Source organism: Nerophis lumbriciformis, linkage group LG18, assembly GCF_033978685.3.
Source record: "Nerophis lumbriciformis linkage group LG18, RoL_Nlum_v2.1, whole genome shotgun sequence".
Lineage (NCBI taxonomy): Eukaryota > Metazoa > Chordata > Actinopteri > Syngnathiformes > Syngnathidae > Nerophis > Nerophis lumbriciformis.
The window spans coordinates 12,517,501-12,537,500 of NC_084565.2; the positions used below are offsets into that span (position 1 = coordinate 12,517,501).

A 20,000-nucleotide genomic window follows, 5' to 3' on the forward strand; every position below is an offset into this window, starting at 1 on the left:
TCAAACGCACTGTTGTTGGCTAATGTTAAGTTAAATAACTTAAAGTACCACTTAGGGCTGGGCGATATGGCCTTTTATTAATATATCGATATTTTTAGGCCATGTCACGATACACCATATATATCTCCATATTTTGCCTTAGCCTTGAATGAACACTTGATGCATATAATCACAGCAGTATGATGATTCTATTAAAACATTCTTCTTCATACTGCATTAATATATGCTACTTTTAAACTTTCATGCAGAGAAGGAAATCACACTAACTAAGTCAATTGACCAAAACTGTATTTATTAGGGGTGTAACGGTACACAAAAATGTCGGTTCGGTACGTACCTCGGTTTAGAGGTCACGGTTCGGTTCATTTTCGGTACAGTAAGAAAACAACAGAATATACATTTTTTGGTTATTTATTCACCAAATTTACAAACAATGGCTTTATCCTTTTAACATTGGGAACACTATAATAATTCTGCCCACGTTAATCAACATTAAACTGCCTCAAGTTGTTGCTCAGATGAAATAAAATGACAAAACTTTTCTTCTACATATAAAACAAATCAATTGATCAAGTCGTGGGGATCTACCTCATTCATAAATATAATTTATATTTACTTATTTATGAAATATATGTTTTTGTTAACAAGTTAAAGGTGTTTCATGATAATACAAGCATGTTTAACACATATAGTTAATATTGTTAAAAAAGTAAAGGTGTTTAATGAAAATACAAGTATGTTTAATAAATATAGTTAATATTGTTAACAAGTTAAAGGTGTTTAATGATAATACAAGCATGTTTAACACATATAGTTAATATTGTTAATAAGTTAAAGGTGTTTAAAGATAATGCAAGCATGTTTAACACATATAGTTAATATTGTTAACAAGTTAAAGATGTTTAATGATAATGCAAGCATGTTTAACACATATAGTTAATATTGTTAATAAATTAAAGGTGTTTAATGATAATACAAGAATGTTTAACACATATAGTTAATATTGTTAACAAGTTAAAGGTGTTTAAAGATAATACAAGCACGTTTAACACTTATAGTTAATATTGGTAATAAGTTAAAGGTGTTTAAAGATAATACAAGCATGTTTAACACAGATAATTAATATTGTTAACAAGTTAAAGGTGTTTAAAGATAATACAAGCATGTTTAACACATATTGTTAATATTGTTAACAAGTTAAAGGTGTTTAATGATAATACAAGCATGTTTAACACATATAGTTAATATTGTTAATAAGTTAAAAGTGTTTAAAGATAATACAAGCATGTTTAACACATATAGATTCCTTTCTTTCATGAAGACAAGAATATAAGTTGGTGTATTACCTGATTCTGATGACTTGCATTGATAGGAATCAGACAGTGGTGATGATAACGTCCGCATTTTCGAATGGAGGAGAAAAAAAGTCCTCCTTTCTGTCTCATACCACATGAAAGTGGTTGCTTTTTGGCATCTTATTTATCCAGCTTCCGTACTCCTTTGTATACACTTTACAAGAAATACATTGTCTCCAAACTCTGTAGCTTGCTAGCTTGTGCACGCCAGCTTTCTGAGACTCTTATTTTGGCAGCGCAGGCAGGATGAAGCAGAGCTTTTATTGTGCAACTGTGCAGTCGGTCTTTGGAGTTTTGACGACAGGTACGGCGCCAGAGTCTGTTGAAATAAAGTGTTTCTCGCCTTCCAGTCGGTAATTTTAATGAGCTGGCAGCAGCCAGCGTCATCTCAGAAGACCCTCGGGTGCCGTGAATGTCAATCAAGTGACGAAAGTGACGTCATAGTGAAGATTTATGATCGCTCATTTTTAGGACTATTTATTTAATGCCTGGCTGGTGATCGACTGACACACCCTCCACGATCGACTGGTAGCTCGCAATCGACGTAATGAGCACCCCTGATATAAAAAGTGCAACATTAAACAGTTTCAAGTCAACTCATCATGCTTAATTTATTACAGCATTTGAAGCCTATAGTTGATTTATTATGTAAATGTTATATTTTTATCAACATGTGATAGCAGGGACCCTGCCATTCGAAACTAGGCTGCTACATTACTAATGATTAATGTAACTGTAGCTGAAAAAGTAGTACATTAGCAATAGGAGAGACTATTCATCCCTGAACACCACGGAGTTCATGTAGGCTTAATGATGCATTTACATTACACACACACACCGCAAAATGAGCTAACGTTACACTAAAACATACTTGCCAACCCTCCCGAATTTTCCGGGAGACTCCCGAAATTCAGCGCCTCTCCCGAAAATCTCCCGATTTTCAGCCGGAGCTGGAGGCCACGCCCCCTCCAGCTCCATGCGGACCTGAGTGAGGACAGCCTTTTTTCACGACGGGAGGACAACAGGGTGACAAGAACTAAATCATCCAGACTAAAGATACATTGTATTATTATGTTTATCTTACCTAAAAATAAATATATCTATTAATTTAAAAAAAACAACTAAATAAATGTTTACTATATTTTGCTAAAAACATCAACATTAATTGTATTTTTATTTTTATTTTTTCTGACTCCTTATTACATCAAGCCATAGAATTATACCGGTACATTAAAATAAACATATTTGAAATAATTAATTTTAAATTATCATAATAATTCATTTAAAATGACCATATTTAATTATTAAAATAATTGTTTGTTTATCAAAAACTTTAGCATTTTATTTATTACATTTTGAAGCTCTCAGAAGCCAAGTTATGTTATATTCATGTTATATTTATGCAAGTTTGAAGTATCAATGATCTAAACACAGTTTTGTTTGCATATTTTCAGGATGTAGATATATATATATGTATGAAATACTTGACTTGGTGAATTCTAGCTGTCAATATACTCCTCCCTTCTTAACCACGCCCCCAACCCCCACCCCCCACCTCCCGAAATCGGAGGTCTCAAGGTTGGCAAGTATGCGCTAAAAGCGAATTAGCCTTCACCTCAAGCCAGGACTGCGAGCGAGCTGAGCTGCAGTTTGTTTCTAGAAGGTCAACGGGCTCATAGTGATGTTACTAGTAGTTGACTGGGAGGTGTTTATTATAATTTGGGGAGAGTCCGCTGCCTGATGATTACCTGCTAAACACTTATCTGCTAACCCCACCGCAGAAGCACTGACTCCATGCGCTCTGAATACGCACTGCTGATTGGCTGTCACTGCTCTGAATACGCACTGCTGATTGGTTGTTACCGCTGTGGTTGTAACCAATCAGATGGTTGTGTGGGTGGGACAATGCCGGGTGCTGTGTAGGAGACAGAGGCAGAAAGCAGAGCAGCTTGTTAAGACTTTAGCTTCGGCGGCTACTTCATATGTTTGTGTGGAAACTCGTTCGGTACACCTCTGAACCGAACCGAAACCCCCGTACCGAAACGGTTCAATACAAATACATGTACCGTTACATCCCTAATATTTATTAAACAGTTATTAAGCAGTGGCACAAACATTCAGGTAATTTCAAAAGAGAAAGTGCAAGATTGTCAGAGACATTTTAAAACAAGCTATTAGTGCATGATGTCACTAAGATGACATATCAAAACAACACTAAATTGAAGTGCACATTTTGTACAGAACACCACTACAATAGTTTAAAACAAATAAAGTGCACTTTCGTGCATGATGTCATACAAGATATTTCAATAAGTGTCAAATAAATATGAGCTGCATAATAGGAAATCAAATAGTGTATATCCTTCACTATGTGGTAGGTTCCTGCAGATGTTATCATACCTGCCAACTACTCCGGTTTTCCCGTAATTAGTACGGTTTTCATCAACCTATTCCGGGTTACGGTTGCAGTGATAAAAAATACGGTTTTTCATTAATTAACTTTTTTTTTTTTTTTTTAAGTTTTATTCACGAAATCGCGTAACAACAATGACAATCGACACTGCTTCCCGTAACTTCCTATCGAGCCATTCCGAATGCCATGCGCGAGGCTATTTATAGCACCGCTGCCAAGCACGAGGCACCGCTGCCAAGCACGAGGCACCAGTTGCCATTGTTTCCAAACGAGCGAACGATCATGGAATCAGCCGGAGAAAAATCGCAAACGAGTCTTAAACCGAAAAGAAAACTGCAGTCATTCCGTGAAGAATATTCAAAAGCCTATCCGGGAATAATTATCCGTTCCAAAAAGGGTGAAAACTACGCGAATTGCACCTTGTGCAGACACGATTTTTCGATCGGACACGGAGGAATTAGCGATGTAAAAGACCACGTTGGGACAAAAAAACACAAGTCTAATGCCGTTGCTAGTGATACAAGTGGAAAACTTTCAACGTTTTTCGTCGCCCAAACAGATTCTTTGGATGTGATAAATGCCGAAGTTTTATTTACAGAGGCAATAATTGAGCATGGACTTCCAATCGCACTGGCTGATCACATGGGACAGTTATTTCGGAAAATGTTTCCCGACTCGAAAATCGCCAAAAAATATGGATGTGGTCGAACCAAAACATCTAACATTATTCAGTGTCTTGGAACAGAATCCAAGCTTGGACAGAAAGTTAATAATGACACCAATTTTTTTTTTTAATGGAATTGTTTAGTACTGTTTTACCATTTGTTTACTGTAAAAAGTGTTTATACTGTTTATACTTTCAATTAACAAATTGAAGTCTTGTGAAAGGTTGACAGGATAACTAGCATTAACTGTCAAAATAATTTTAAACTATTGAAGTTAGCTTACAGAATAAACATGTCAATCAACCCATATGATTTTTGCTGTAATATTTTTGTTTTGAAAAGTCACTGTGACTGATAGAAAAGTGATGGTTTTAGCAACATTTTAACCTGTCTGAATGCTAATAATCATTTTGCGTCGGGGGGCAAAGACCCCCCACCAGGACTTTGTCCTGGACCTACCGGGGCCTGCGGCCCCTGGACCCTGGCTACTAGGTTTTTCTGATTTCAAAAGTTGGCAGGTATGCGTTATCTCCTTCTGTTGTTATCTATTTTTTTCATACGGTGTTGATCTGGAAATGGTTGCCTCAGGCATTTTGTGGGTGTGGCACCGGCCGGAGATGTTGACATGCAGAGTTTCAAGCACTCTTCATTCTCTAGCGCAGTGTTTTTCAACACTCGTGTGTCGTGAGATATTGTCTGGTGTGCCGTGGGAAATTATGCAACTTCCCCTAATTGGTCCCAAAATTATATATTTTGAAATCAATAATTATAATCTGCAAATAATGTGCCGTTGCTTAGTGTCTGTGCTGTGTAGAGCTCGGCAGGGTAACCGCGTAATACTCCATGTCAGTAGGTGGCAGCAGGTAGTTAATTGCTTTGTAAAAGTCGGAATGTGTCGGGTGAGACGAGGATGGTTTGTTGTGATCGCAATATGCATGTAAAATCGTGTATAATGCTTAAACCAGTGATTCTTAACCTGGGTTGGATGGAACCCAAGGGGTCCGGTGAGTCGGCCTCAGGGGTTCGGCGGAGGTCAAGACACACCCGACTCATCGTGTAAATACAAACTTCTCCCTATCGGTGTATTACGGATACGACAACAGCTGACTGATTTGCAGGTGTGTAATTTGTTGTGAGTTTATGCACTGTGTTGGTTTTGTTTGAACAAGGTGATGTTCATGCACGCTTCATTTTGTGCACCAGTAAAAAACATGGTAACACTTTAGTATGGGGAACATATTCACCATTAATTAGTTGCTTATTAACATGCAAATTAGTAACATATTGGCTCTTAACTAGTCATTATTAAGTACTTATTAATGCCTTATTCGGCATGGCCTTATTATAACCCTAACCCTCTAACACCATACTTGCCAACCTTGAGACCTCCAATTTCGGGAGGTGGGGGGTGGGGCTGGGGGGCGTGGTCGGGGGTGGGGCGGGGCGTGGTTGGGGGCGTGGTTAAGAGGGGAGGAGTATATTGACAGCTAGAATTCACCAAGTCAGGCATTTCATACATATATATATATATATATATATATATATATATATTTATATATATATATATATATATATATATATATATATATATATATATATATATATATATCCTGAAAATATGCAAACAAAACTGTGTTTAGATAATTGATACTTCAAACTTGCATAAATAAATATTAAGGAATATAACATAACTGGGCTTCTGAGAGCTTCAAAATGTAATGAATAAAATGCTAAAGTTGTTGATGAACAAGCAATTATTTTACTAATTAAATGTGGTCATTTTAAATGAATTATTATGATAATTTAAAATTAATTATTTCAAATATGTTTATTTTAATGTATAATTCTATGGCTGGATGTAATAAGGAGTCAGAAAAAATACAAATAAAAATACAATTCATTTTGATGTTTTTAGCAAAATATAGTAAACATTTATTTAGTTTTTTTTTTTTTTTTAATTAATAAATAAATATATTTATTTTTAGGTAAGATAAACATAATAATACAATTTATCTCTAGTCTGGATGATTTACTTCTTGTCACCCTGTTGTCCTCCCATCATGAAAAAAGGCTGTCCTCACTCAGGTCCACATGGAGCTGGAGGGGGCGTGGCCTCCAGCTCCGGCTGAAAATCGGGAGATTTTCGGGAGAATATTTGTCCAGGGGGGTTTTCGGGAGAGGCGCTGAATTTCGGGAGTCTCCCGGAAAATTCGGGAGGGTTGGCAAGTATGTCTAACACTGACCCTAACCCTAAATAACTCTAAATTAAGTATTTGTTACTTAGAATATGTTCCCCTAGTGTCCAACAAACTCTAAATTAAGTCTTTTTTACTTAGAATGTGTTCCCCATACTAAAGTGTTATCAAAAACATATAACTTTGTCTTGAATTTGAAAAAAACAAAAAAAACAATGTATTTTTCACTACAGAAGGGTTTGGTGAATGCGCACATGAAACTGGTGGGGTTCGGTACCTCCAACAAGGTTAAGAACCACAGGCTTGAACCAAAAATGAACATAAGGAAAAGGCAATGAAACATAGGAATGGCTATGCAAAACACAAGTAAAACTGAACTGGCTACCAAGTAAACAGAAACAGAATGCTGGACGACAGCAAAAACTTACGGCGTCCACAAAGTACATCCGTACATGACACGACAATCAACAATGTCCACACAAAGAAGGGTAGCAACAACTTAAATAGTCTTGCTTGCTAACACAAAGCAGGTGCGGGGAATAGCGCTCAAAGGAAGACATGAAACTGCTACAGGAAAACGCCAACAAAACAGGAAGGGCCAACAAAATAACAGCGCAAGACAAAAACTAAAGCACTGCACAGGAAAACACCAACAAACTCAAAATAAGGCACGACGACCTGGTGGAGTTTTTTTTTTTTTTAACGTTTTCTGCTGGTGGTGTGCCTCCGGAATTTTTTATGAAAAAAAACGTGGCTTGCCTCAAAAAAGGTGACTTTTCAAATGATGCTTCAAATTAGCAGTGCTGCTACTTTTTGTAGCAACGATTTAGCCGCATACTTGACATATTACGGTTGTCTGTTCGACATCTTTCCGCTTGAAGCCAAACCACCGCCAGACGATGGACCCCCTGCTGTTTTTCTTGGGAATTCATTCTTCTTCCTTCATTTGTTACCAGATTCGCACCTTCTCTCTCTCGTATTACCACTCGCGGCGCTCCGCTAGCATCACAGCTAACGTTACCTCTCTGCTCGGCGAGGGCGTGTGACGTTGCGCGCGCGACAGTATGTGACGAATGTAGTAAGATGCACTTTTTTTATGTCTCTGTGAGAAGGAGAGACAAGAAAGCGTGAGAAACACCTGCAGTGTAATGTAGTCATTTTCTATATTGCACAGAGACGAACCCGCGATTACGGAGCCCCTAAAGGGACATGGGGGAAAAAATTTTTTTAATACATATATATATATTTTTTAGACATGTATCTCCTGCGCACGTGAAACTTTTTATAAAGTTATAAAAAAAAAAGAAGTAATTTTTTTGGTATTTTTTTTCAGACATGTATCGTGCGCACAATTTTTTTTTTATAAAGTTATAAAAAAAAAAAGTATTATTTTTTTTTTAGACATGTATCTCATGCGCACGAGATACATGTCTAGAAAAAAAAAAAATATAATTTTTTTAATTTAATTTTTTTTATATATTTATACTTTTTTTTTTTTAACTTTATAAAAAGTTTCTCGTGCGCACGAGATACATATCTAAAAAAATATATATATATATAATTTTTTTAATTTTATTTTTTTAATATATTTATACTTTTTTTTTTTTAACTTTATAAAAAGTTTCTCATGCGCACGAGATACATGTCTAAAAAAAAATATATATATATATATAATTTTTTTAATTTTATTTTTTTTATATATTTATACTTTTTTTTTTTAAACTTTATAAAAAGTTTCTCGTGCGCACGAGATAGTTTCTCGTGCGCACGAGATACATGTCTAAAAAAAAAATATATATATATTTATATATAATTTTTTTAATTTTATTTTTTTTATATGTTTATACTTTTTTTTTTTTAAACTTTATAAAAAAGTTTCTCGTGCGCACGAGATAAAAAAAATTTTTTTATTTTTTTTTATACATTTATAAATTTTTTGAATTTTTATAACTTTATAAAAAGTTACACATACATGTCTAAAAAAAATAATACATTTTTTTCCCCCCCATGTCCCTTTAGGGATGCGATATATTGAGTACCGTATTTTTCGGACTATAAGTCGCAGTTTTTTTCATAGTTTATGAAAGTTGCATAATGTTTTTTTCCTTCTTTATTATGCATTTTCAGCAAGTGCGACTTATACTCCGGTGCGACTTATACTCCGAAAAATACGGTATAGTCCATATATCGCCCAGCCCTAGTACCACTGTAGTCACACACACACTAGGTGTGGTGAAATGACCCTCTGCATTTGACCCATCACCTTGTTGCACCCCCTGGGAGGTGAGGGGAGCAGTGAGCAGCAGCGGTGGCCGCGCTCGGGAATCATTTTGTATAACGTTGTCCATCCATTCATTCATCCATCCATTTTTCTACCGCTTGTCCCTTTAGGGGTGGCGGGGGGTGCTGGAGTGTTTATAATATTTGTGTGACCTCTGACTTCAGGATGTCTCAGTGGGAGAAGCTCCTGCAGATGCCTCGGGCTTTCACTCAGCAGTTACAAGACCTCTACGACAGGGAAGGGCTGCCCATGGATGTCCGACAGTACCTGTCTGCCTGGATTGAATCACAGGAATGGTAAGCCAAAAAACAAACAAACAGCATCCATTCTGAAGATCGGCCGATATCGATTATTAGTAGTCAAGTAGGCCGATAACCGATATTTGGAGGCGCTGTTTATTGGCAGCTAGTTATTTAAACATCAATTGCGTACAACGGTAAAAAGCTGGACAAGGCTTTACATCAGGGGTGTCAAACTCATTTTAGATGGGGGGCCACATGGAGAAAAATGTACTCACAAGTGGGCGCGACTGGTAAAATCACAGCACGATAACTTAAAAATAAAGACATCTTCAGATTGTTTTCTTTGTTTAAAAATAGAACAAGCACATTCTGAAAATGTACAAATCATAATGTTTTTTTTTTGTTTTTTTTTACACTTACATGTTACGGTTAATAGTATTCTATCTTTATTTGTTGTTATTTATATTTTCTGAATCACATGGACAAAGATAAGACTTTCTGGAGGAAAGTTCTGGGGTCAGATGAAACCAAAATTTAGCAGATACCCAGCAATACAGGTAAAAGCCAGTAAATTAGAATATTTTGAAAAACTTGATTTATTTCAGTAATTGCATTCAAAAGGTGTAACTTGTTCATTATATTTATTCATTGCACACAGACTGATGCATTCAAATGTTTATTTCATTTAATTTTGATGATTTGAAGTGGCAACAAATGAAAATCCAAAATTCCGTGTGTCACAAAATTAGAATATTACTTAAGGCTAATACAAAAAAGGGATTTTTAGAAATGTTGGCCAACTGAAAAGTATGAAAATGAAAAATATGAGCATGTACAATACTCAATACTTGGTTGGAGCTCCTTTTGCCTCAATTACTGCGTTAATGCGGCGTGGCATGGAGTCGATGAGTTTCTGGCACTGCTCAGGTGTTATGAGAGCCCAGGTTGCTCTGATAGTGGCCTTCAACTCTTCTGCGTTTTTGGGTCTGGCATTCTGCATCTTCCTTTTCACAATACCCCACAGATTTTCTATGTGGCTAAGGTCAGGGGAGTTGGCGGGCCAATTTAGAACAGAAATACCATGGTCCGTAAACCAGGCACGGGTAGATTTTGCGCTGTGTGCAGGCGCCAAGTCCTGTTGGAACTTGAAATCTCCATCTCCATAGAGCAGGTCAGCAGCAGGAAGCATGAAGTGCTCTAAAACTTGCTGGTAGACGGCTGCGTTGACCCTGGATCTCAGGAAACAGAGTGGACCGACACCAGCAGATGACATGGCACCCCAAACCATCACTGATGGTGGAAACTTTACACTAGACTTCAGGCAACGTGGATCCTGTGCCTCTCCTGTCTTCCTCCAGACTCTGGGACCTCGATTTCCAAAGGAAATGCAAAATTTGCATGGTTGGGTGATGGTTTGGGGTGCCATGTCATCTGCTGGTGTCGGTCCACTCTGTTTCCTGAGATCCAGGGTCAACGCAGCCGTCTACCAGCAAGTTTTAGAGCACTTCATGCTTCCTGCTGCTGACCTGCTCTATGGAGATGGAGATTTCAAGTTCCAACAGGACTTGGCGCCTGCACACAGCGCAAAATCTACCCGTGCCTGGTTTACGGACCATGGTATTTCTGTTCTAAATTGGCCCGCCAACTCCCCTGACCTTAGCCCCATAGAAAATCTGTGGGGTATTGTGAAAAGGAAGATGCAGAATGCCAGACCCAAAAACGCAGAAGAGTTGAAGGCCACTATCAGAGCAACCTGGGCTCTCATAACACCTGAGCAGTGCCAGAAACTCATCGACTCCATGCCACGCCGCATTAACGCAGTAATTGAGGCAAAAGGAGCTCCAACCAAGTATTGAGTATTGTACATGCTCATATTTTTCATTTTCATACTTTTCAGTTGGCCAACATTTCTAAAAATCCCTTTTTTGTATTAGCCTTAAGTAATATTCTAATTTTGTGACACACGGAATTTTGGATTTTCATTTGTTGCCACTTCAAATCATCAAAATTAAATGAAATAAAATTTGAATGCATCAGTCTGTGTGCAATGAATAAATATAATGTACAAGTTACACCTTTTGAATGCAATTACTGAAATAAATCAAGTTTTTCAAAATATTCTAATTTACTGGCTTTTACCTGTGTGTATATATATATATATACGCAGGAAACCCAATGAAGAAGAGCTCTCAAACAACGCGCCAGTGAGGAAAAATAATGCTAAAAGTGGTTTTGTTCGGTATTAAAACTACGACTTGGTCAACAAAAAACTAATTGCCGTATGCAAAACATGCGGTTCGAAGATTACAGACGGAGACGCAACAACTTCCAACTTCGTTCGACATTTGAAGTTGTACAAAGAAGGGTAAGTTTTGAATGTAAGCTAACGTCTATTGGCTGAGTAACGTAACTTTTATTTGCAGTGTAGTTAAATCAGTGAGGCTGCAAACTCACTGCTAACGTTATAACCATAGACATCTTATAAGGGTACGCAGCATCGACCACTACTGCCTACTGGCGCTGACGAGACGAGACACGCGGCCGCCATCTTGGAGTGGGGATCCACTCCACTCAGTGCAATTCATTTGGCAGGAGCAATGAACTGTCAGCGCATTTTACCTCACTGAATACCACTGATTTTCACGCGCTTTTTTGTCATACGTGTAACTATGATAAAGGACACATGTTTTGGCATGTTTTATTATTCATAGTTTGCTTAACAGTAATAGAATATTCTTATATGCCATAAGTGACCAGACGTCCAAGATCAAAACTATGAATATAATCCCAGAGAAGGGGGAAAAAAAGGGACAGCTATTATTAAATTGAAGAAACAATAGGATTAGGTTATATATACAGGTGTACATCTTACATAAACAATGTATGAATATATTAGATATCTATATATCTTACAGACCAATAGACTTTATCTCTGTTGCTGCAGCAGCAGAGAGTTTATTCTGTCTTGACACTTTTTATTGATATTTTGTATTACATTCTTCCCTTAAATGATCATGTTTACAGTGATTGTTTAATATGTATTTTTCATGTATGTTGCTTTGGATAAAAGTGTCTGCCAAATACTTCAACATACATAAACACCTGAAAGTCTTTTTATCAGCTAAAACCACCAATCTGTTTCACTGGATTCAGAATAAAACCAAAGTCTGTCTTACCCAACAATGTTAGTATTTGAATATTGTTACTTGAAGACTTATTCCTGGTTACAATGATACTGTTAAGAGAGTATTGTGTTATATTTTGCCTAAAATGAGAATGCATCATAATCAGTGGTGGCTGGTGAATTTTGTTGTAGGTGGGGCTGAAAGTTTGTAAACCAAATACCTGTAGGGGCGTCGTCCTCCCCCAGAAGATTTGTTTGTGATTTTCACACACAAATGTGAACATTTTCAAAAACCAAGATATTTAATATAAAATCTAAAATGAATAAATACATAAAGAGAAAAAGAAAAAAAATGGTTAAAAGCCATCGTCCCGTGCATTTATTTTACCGTCCCCGGGACGACGCGACTACATTAATATCAAGCCCTAGAAGTTACATTTTATTGTTTGCATTATTTGTTTCAGCATTGCACTTTGAAGATGGTCCCTCAGCTCTTTGACAATTGGCTCTTTTTCAGATCAGCAGACGGACTCTATGTCTTTCTTATTTACAGTATACATAAACGTTTCTCATTTCTATTCAGACTTCCATATATATTTAATTTCCTTAACCGACTGAAATAATAATAATAACAATGAATAATTTCTAAGTCTTTGTTAGCCGTTTGTGAAGTTTTGTACTCGTGTGCTACGTTCGCTCACATCCTGTTCATCTCCTGGGGGCTAAGCCCCCCCTGTCCTTAAAAGCTAGTGACGCCCCTGCCACCCACTCTGTATATGTATTCAAAGCACTTTAGTGCTTACTCTGTGTGTGTTTTGTTGTCCCGTTTAGGGAGCGAGCAGCAAGCGACTACAACTTGGCCATGGTTTTGTTCCAAGGCCTGCTAGAGAATCTAGATACCCGGTACAGTCGCTTTGTACAAGAGAAGTCTTTCTTGAAGCAGCACAACATTCGACGCTATAAACAGAACTTTCAGGTTTGGAAGAATGAGTGGCCCTTTCAATCTATTACTGACACCAACAGGCGTCGGATTGGGCATGTCATCATTGTCTGTCAAATGAGTCAGACCGCGACATTCTCTGTTATCTTTTGTGACAGAAGCACCAGGAAAACCCTTGTGAATTGGCCAAAAACGTCTGGTGGTTTCTGAAAGAGGAGAAAGATATCTTGCAGACGGCGGATCTGGCTATGCAGGTGGGAGCAAAGTTTTTCTTTTTGACACAAAATAAGGTACAATATGAAGAACAGATTCTGGGGAAAACAGAAACAATAGCCATGTGTACATGGACAAAATGTATTTAATCTTATCATCATTCGGCTTGGCATTGTCTTGCTGAAATAAGCAGGGGCGTCCATGATAATGTTGCTTGGATGGCAACAACCTGTATGTACCTTTCAGCATTAATGGTGATTTCACAGATGTGTAAGTTACCCATGCCTTGGGCACTAATACACCCCATACCATCACAGATACTGGCTTTTCAACTTTGCGCCTATAACAGTCACAACATCCACAGTTTCCAAAAACAATTTGAAATGTGGACTCGTCAGACCACAGATCACTTTTCCACTTTGCATCAGTCCATCTTAGATGAGCTCAGGCCCAGCGAAGCCGGCGGCATTTCTGGGTGTTGTTGATAAATGGCTTTGGCTTCGCATAGTAAAGTTTTAACTTGCACTTACAGATGTAGCGACCAACTGTAGTTACTGACAGTGGTTTTATGAAGTGTTCCTGATCCCATGTGGGGATATCCTTTACACACTGATGTCGCTTTTTGATGCAGTGCCACCTGATGTAGACTCTAGAGATTTAAGCGTTAAAGGCCTACTGAAACCCACTACTACCGACCACGCAGTCTGATAGTTTATATATCAATGATGAAATCTTAACATTGCAACACATGCCAATACGGCCGGGTTAGCTTACTAAAGTGCAATTTTAAATTTCGCGCGACATATCCTGCTGAAAACGTCTCGGTATGATGACGTCAGCGCGTGACGTCACGGATTGTAGAGGACATTTTGGGACAGCATGGTGGCCAGCTATTAAGTCGTCTGTTTTCATCGCAAAATTCCACAGTATTCTGGACATCTGTGTTGGTGAATCTTTTGCAATTTGTTCAATGAACAATGGAGACAGCAAAGAAGAAAGCTGTAGGTGGGAAGCGGTGTATTGCGGCCGACTTCAGCAACACAAACACGGCCGGTGTTTCATTGTTTACATTGCCGAAAGATGACAGTCAATCTTTACCATTGGCCTGTGGAGAACTGGGACAACAGAGACTCTTACCAGGAGGACTTTGAGTTGGATGCGCAGACACGGTACCGTGAGTACGCATGCAGCTGCGGCTTCCAAACATTTGAGCGCTTGCCCGTACGTGCGTGCCGCTATGTGCATGTCACGTACGTAACTTTGGGGACTTTGGGGAAATATATGTGCTGTATGAACTTTGGGGAGGTGAACGGTACTTTGGGCTGTGGGATTGAGTGTGTTGTGCAGGTGTTTGAGTTGTATTGGCGCATACTTGCCAACCCTCCCGAATTTTCCGGGAGACTCCCGAAATTCAGCGCCTCTCCCGAAAACCTCCCGGGACAAATATTCTCCCGAAAATCTCCCGATTTTCAGCCGGAGCTGGAGGCCACGCCCCCTCCAGCTCCATGCGAACCTGAGTGAGGACAACCTTTTTTCAGACGGGAGGACAACAAACTAAATCATCCAGACGAGATAAATTGTATTATTATGTTTATCTTACCTAAAAATAAATATATTTATTAATTAAAAAAAAAACGAAATAAATTTTTACTATATTTTGCTAAAAACATCAAAATTAATTGTATTTTTATTTGTATTTTTTCTGACTCCTTTTTACATCCAGCCATTAGAATTATACATTAAAATAAACATATTTGAAATAATTAATTTTAAATTATCATAATAATTCATTTAAAATTACCATATTTAATTATTAAAATAATTGCTTGTTTATCAACAACTTTAGCATTTTATTCATTACATTTTGAAGCTCTCAGAAGCCAAGTTATGTTATATTCCTTAATATTTATTTATGCAAGTTTGAAGTATCAATTATCTAAACACAGTTTTATTTGCATATTTTCAGGATGTAGAGCTATATACAGGTAAAAGCCAGTAAATTAGAATATTTTGAAAAACTTGATTTATTTCAGTAATTGCATTCAAAAGGTGTAACTTGTACATTATATTTATTCATTGCACACAGACTGATGCATTCAAATGTTTATTTCATGAAGTGCTCTAAAACTTGCTGGTAGACGGCTGCGTTGACCCTGGATCTCAGGAAACAGAGTGGACCGACACCAGCAGATGACATGGCACCCCAAACCATCACTGATGGTGGAAACTTTACACTAGACTTCAGGCAACGTGGATCCTGTGCCTCTCCTGTCTTCCTCCAGACTCTGGGACCTCGATTTCCAAAGGAAATGCAAAATTTGCTTTCGTCAGAAAACATGACTTTGGACCACTCAGCAGCAGTCCAGCTGGTGTCGGTCCACTCTGTTTCCTGAGATCCAGGGTCAACGCAGCCGTCTACCAGCAAGTTTTAGAGCACTTCATGCTTCCTGCTGCTGACCTGCTCTATGGAGATGGAGATTTCAAGTTCCAACAGGACTTGACGCCTGCACACAGCGCAAAATCTACCCGTGCCTGGTTTACGGACCATGGTATTTCTGTTCTAAATTGGCCCGCCAACTCCCCTGACCTTAGCCCCATAGAAAATCTGTGGGGTATTGTGAAAAGGAAGATGCAGAATGCCAGACCCAAAAACGCAGAAGAGTTGAAGGCCACTATCAGAGCAACCTGGGCTCTCATAACACCTGAGCAGTGCCAGAAACTCATCGACTCCATGCCACGCCGCATTAACGCAGTAATTGAGGCAAAAGGAGCTCCAACCAAGTATTGAGTATTGTACATGCTCATATTTTTCATTTTCATACTTTTCAGTTGGCCAACATTTCTAAAAATCCCTTTTTTGTATTAGCCTTAAGTAATATTCTAATTTTGTGACACACGGAATTTTGGATTTTCATTTGTTGCCACTTCAAATCATCAAAATTAAATGAAATAAACATTTGAATGCATCAGTCTGTGTGCAATGAATAAATATAATGTACAAGTTACACCTTTTGAATGCAATTACTGAAATAAATCAAGTTTTTCAAAATATTCTAATTTACTGGCTTTTACCTGTGTGTGTGTGTGTATATATATATATGTATATGTATGAAATACTTGACTTGGTGAATTCTAGCTGTCAATATACTCCTCCCCTCTTAACCACGCCCTCAACCACACCCTGCCCCACCCCCGACCACGCCCCCACCCCCCACCTCCCGAAATCGGAGGTCTCAAGGTTGGCAAGTATGTATTGGCGGGTTATATGGACGGGAGGGGGGAAGTGTTTGTTATGCGGGATTCATTTGTGTCTTTTAAATATACGCCTGGTTGTGTTGTGGCTAATAGAGTATATATATGTCTTGTGTTTATTTACTGTTTTGGTCATTCCCAGCTGAATATCAGGTCCCACCCGCCTCTCACAGCATCTTCCCTATCTGAATCGCTCCCACTGCCCTCTAGTCCTTCACTCTCACTTTCCTCATCCACGAATCTTTCATCCTCGCTCAAATTAATGGGGAAATCGTCGCTTTCTCGGTCCGAATCGCTCTCGCTGCTGGTGGCCATGATTGTAAACAATGTGCGGATGTGAGGAGCTCCACAACCTGTGACGACACGCTACTCGTCTGCTACTTCCGGTACAGGCAAGGCTTTTTTATCAGCGACCAAAAGTTGCGAACTTTATCGTCGATGTTCTCTACTAAATCCTTTCAGCAAAAATATGGCAATATCGCGAAATGATCAAGTATGACACATAGAATGGACTTGCTATCCCCGTTTGAATAAGAAAATCGCATTTCAGTAGGCCTTTGAATAAATAATGCATATATGCCCTGGCACACCATTATCATCATTTCATGACCCGAGCAAAACACATTTTTTTCCATTTTCTCGCCTTCTCAATCTCCTCCTCTGTGTCTTATTAGGTGGAGTCTTTGCAAGTAGAACAAGAAGGCATTGAGACCAACACCCAGCGAGACCTTGACCGTAGAATGGCCAGCCTTAAAAATGAAGTGCAGGTGCAGATGTTGTTGCTTTATATCAGCATCTTAATGAAAAATGTTCCAGACCGGTCGGTATTATCTTCCCCCCCCTTTTTTGGACTGCAGTGTATGGAACATAAAATGGTGTGTCTGGAGGAGCAGCAGGACGAGTTTCATTTTAAATGTGAAATATACCAGATGGAGGGTAAGCATAGAGAAAAGTCTGGTCCTTTTATTTGAGGATGTTCGTAATTTTGTTTTTTCTCTGTGTTTTGTGAGGAAAAGCAGCCACGGCAGACAACATGGAGCAAGGCAAAATTCAATTGCTAATCAACAAACTCAACGTATCCCGAAAGGTCAGCAGTAAGAGCTCTGATTAACAGCACAGTGGAACTTTCCAAGCTGAACACCATCCAAACGTACAGTCTCGAGCAGAGTTGGGCAAGTTAAGGCCCGGGGGCCGAACTTTTCAATCGGGCCCGCTGGACATTCCCAAATAATTTTTTTAGATACTTAAGATGGAAACTGTAGCTGCCATTATGATGTGCAGTGATGTTTTCAAATTGGCGTAAGTCTTGAACTAAACAAAGTATTTCAATGATTGGAATCTGCTCTTTTGCATGATATGCTAGTTACATACCTGCCAACTACTCCGGTTTTCCCGTAATTAGTACGGTTTTCATCAACCTATTCCGGGTTACGGTTGCAGTGATAAAAAATACGGTTTTTCATTAATTAAATTTTTTTATTTTTTTTAAAGTTTTATTCACGAAATCGCGTAACAACAATGACAATCGACACTGCTTCCCGTAACTTCCTATCGAGCCATTCCGAATGCCATGCGCGAGGCTATTTATAGCACCGCTGCCAAGCACGAGGCACCAGTTGCCATTGTTTCCAAACGAGCGAACGATCATGGAATCAGCCGGAGAAAAATCGCAAACGAGTCTTAAACCGAAAAGAAAACTGCAGTCATTCCGTGAAGAATATTCAAAAGCCTATCCGGGAATAATTATCCGTTCCAAAAAGGGTGAAAACTACGCGAATTGCACCTTGTGCAGACAAGATTTTTCGATCGGACACGGAGGAATTAGCGATGTAAAAGACCACGTTGGGACAAAAAAACACAAGTCTAATGCCGTTGCTAGCGATACAAGTGGAAAACTTTCAACGTTTTTCGTCGCCCAAACAGATTCTTTGGATGCGATAAATGCCAAAGTTTTATTTACGGAGGCAATAATTGAGCATGGACTTCCAATCGCACTGGCTGATCACATGGGACAGTTATTTCGGAAAGTGTTTCCCGACTCAAAAATCGCCAAAAAATATGGATGTGGTCGAACCAAAACATCAAACATTATTCAATTGACAATAAAGTTACCATATCATTTTTGCAGTATGATCAATCTGATAGAATACATTTGGATTTTAGCCACAAAAAGGTAATGACACCAATGTTATCTATTGGAATTGTTTAGTACTGTTATACTGTTAAAAGTGTTTATACTATTTATGCTTTCAAGTCCAAGTTGAAGAAATCTTGTTAAATGTTGACAGCATAACTACCAAAATACAGAAGTATGTCCTTAATATTTTTGCAGTGCTTTTTCTGTTGAAAAGTTAAAATGATTACATTAGTGGCAAATTGGATGTGCCACTTTTCAAGTGTCTGATGGCTTAAATTAATTTTCATTAATTTTTCATATTTTGAATTCTTTGAAAGGCTTACAAAAAAACTACATTTGAATTGTAATTCCATGCTATTGACAGGACTATTAATTTTAATGAAGTTAGCTTACCATGTTTACAGTATGATAATCGTGATAGAAATGTGAATTTTAGGCACAGAATATTTTTTACAATTGAACAAGGCAGTAGATTATACAAGCTTGGACAGAAAGTTAATAATGACACCAATTTTTTTTTTAATGGAATTGTTTAGTACTGTTTTACCATTTGTTTACTGTAAAAAGTGTTTATACTGTTTATACTTTCAATTAACAAATTGAAGTCTTGTGAAAGGTTGACAGGATAACTGGCATTAACTGTCAAAATAATTTCAAACTATTGAAGTTAGCTTACAGAATAAACATGTCAATCAACCCATATGATTTTTGCTGTAATATTTTTGTTTTGAAAAGTCACTGTGACTGATAGAAAAGTGTTGGTTTTAGCAACATTTTAACCTGTCTGAATGCTAATAATCATTTTGCGTCGGGGGGCCTGAACCCCCCACCAGGACTTTGTCCTGGACCTACCGGGGCCTGCGGCCCCTGGACCCTGGCTACTAGGTTTTTCTGATTTCAAAAGTTGGCAGATATGTAGTTACTATGGTAACCTAAGTCACAGCAGCTCAGACGAGGCACCAAGCAGTGTGGGCGGGGAGCGTTTCCACAGAGGCCAGCCTGAAATGCGGGTGTCAGGGACAGACGCGGAAGGAGATTTTTACAACAAAGTTCTAAAGCTTAGTGATATATCACATATATCAGATTGTAGGAGTTTTATTTTACCCTTTCCGTTCATATTTCGCTGTGTTTGTTTCATTTTCGTTGCGTTTCGCTTCATTGTAAAATATGTCGATGGAGAGGG

At 38.2% G+C, this 20,000-nt stretch overlaps 1 protein-coding gene across 3 annotated transcripts in view; it reads left to right on the top strand.

Moving 5' to 3' along the window:
* stat2 (signal transducer and activator of transcription 2) overlaps positions 1–20,000 on the top strand; it is an 81,026-nt gene that overhangs the window by 289 nt on the left and 60,737 nt on the right. The window contains exons 2-7 of one of the 3 annotated variants that reach the window (XM_061977678.2): positions 9,074–9,205; positions 13,107–13,251; positions 13,374–13,469; positions 17,355–17,447; positions 17,538–17,616; positions 17,691–17,767. In XM_061977678.2, the coding sequence (XP_061833662.1) occupies positions 9,075–9,205; positions 13,107–13,251; positions 13,374–13,469; positions 17,355–17,447; positions 17,538–17,616; positions 17,691–17,767 (621 nt within the window). In that variant the 5' untranslated portion in view covers position 9,074. The remainder of the gene's footprint in view (positions 1–9,073; positions 9,206–13,106; positions 13,252–13,373; positions 13,470–17,354; positions 17,448–17,537; positions 17,617–17,690; positions 17,768–20,000) is intronic. The other 2 variants (XM_061977679.2, XM_061977680.2) reach the window with 2 other exon arrangements.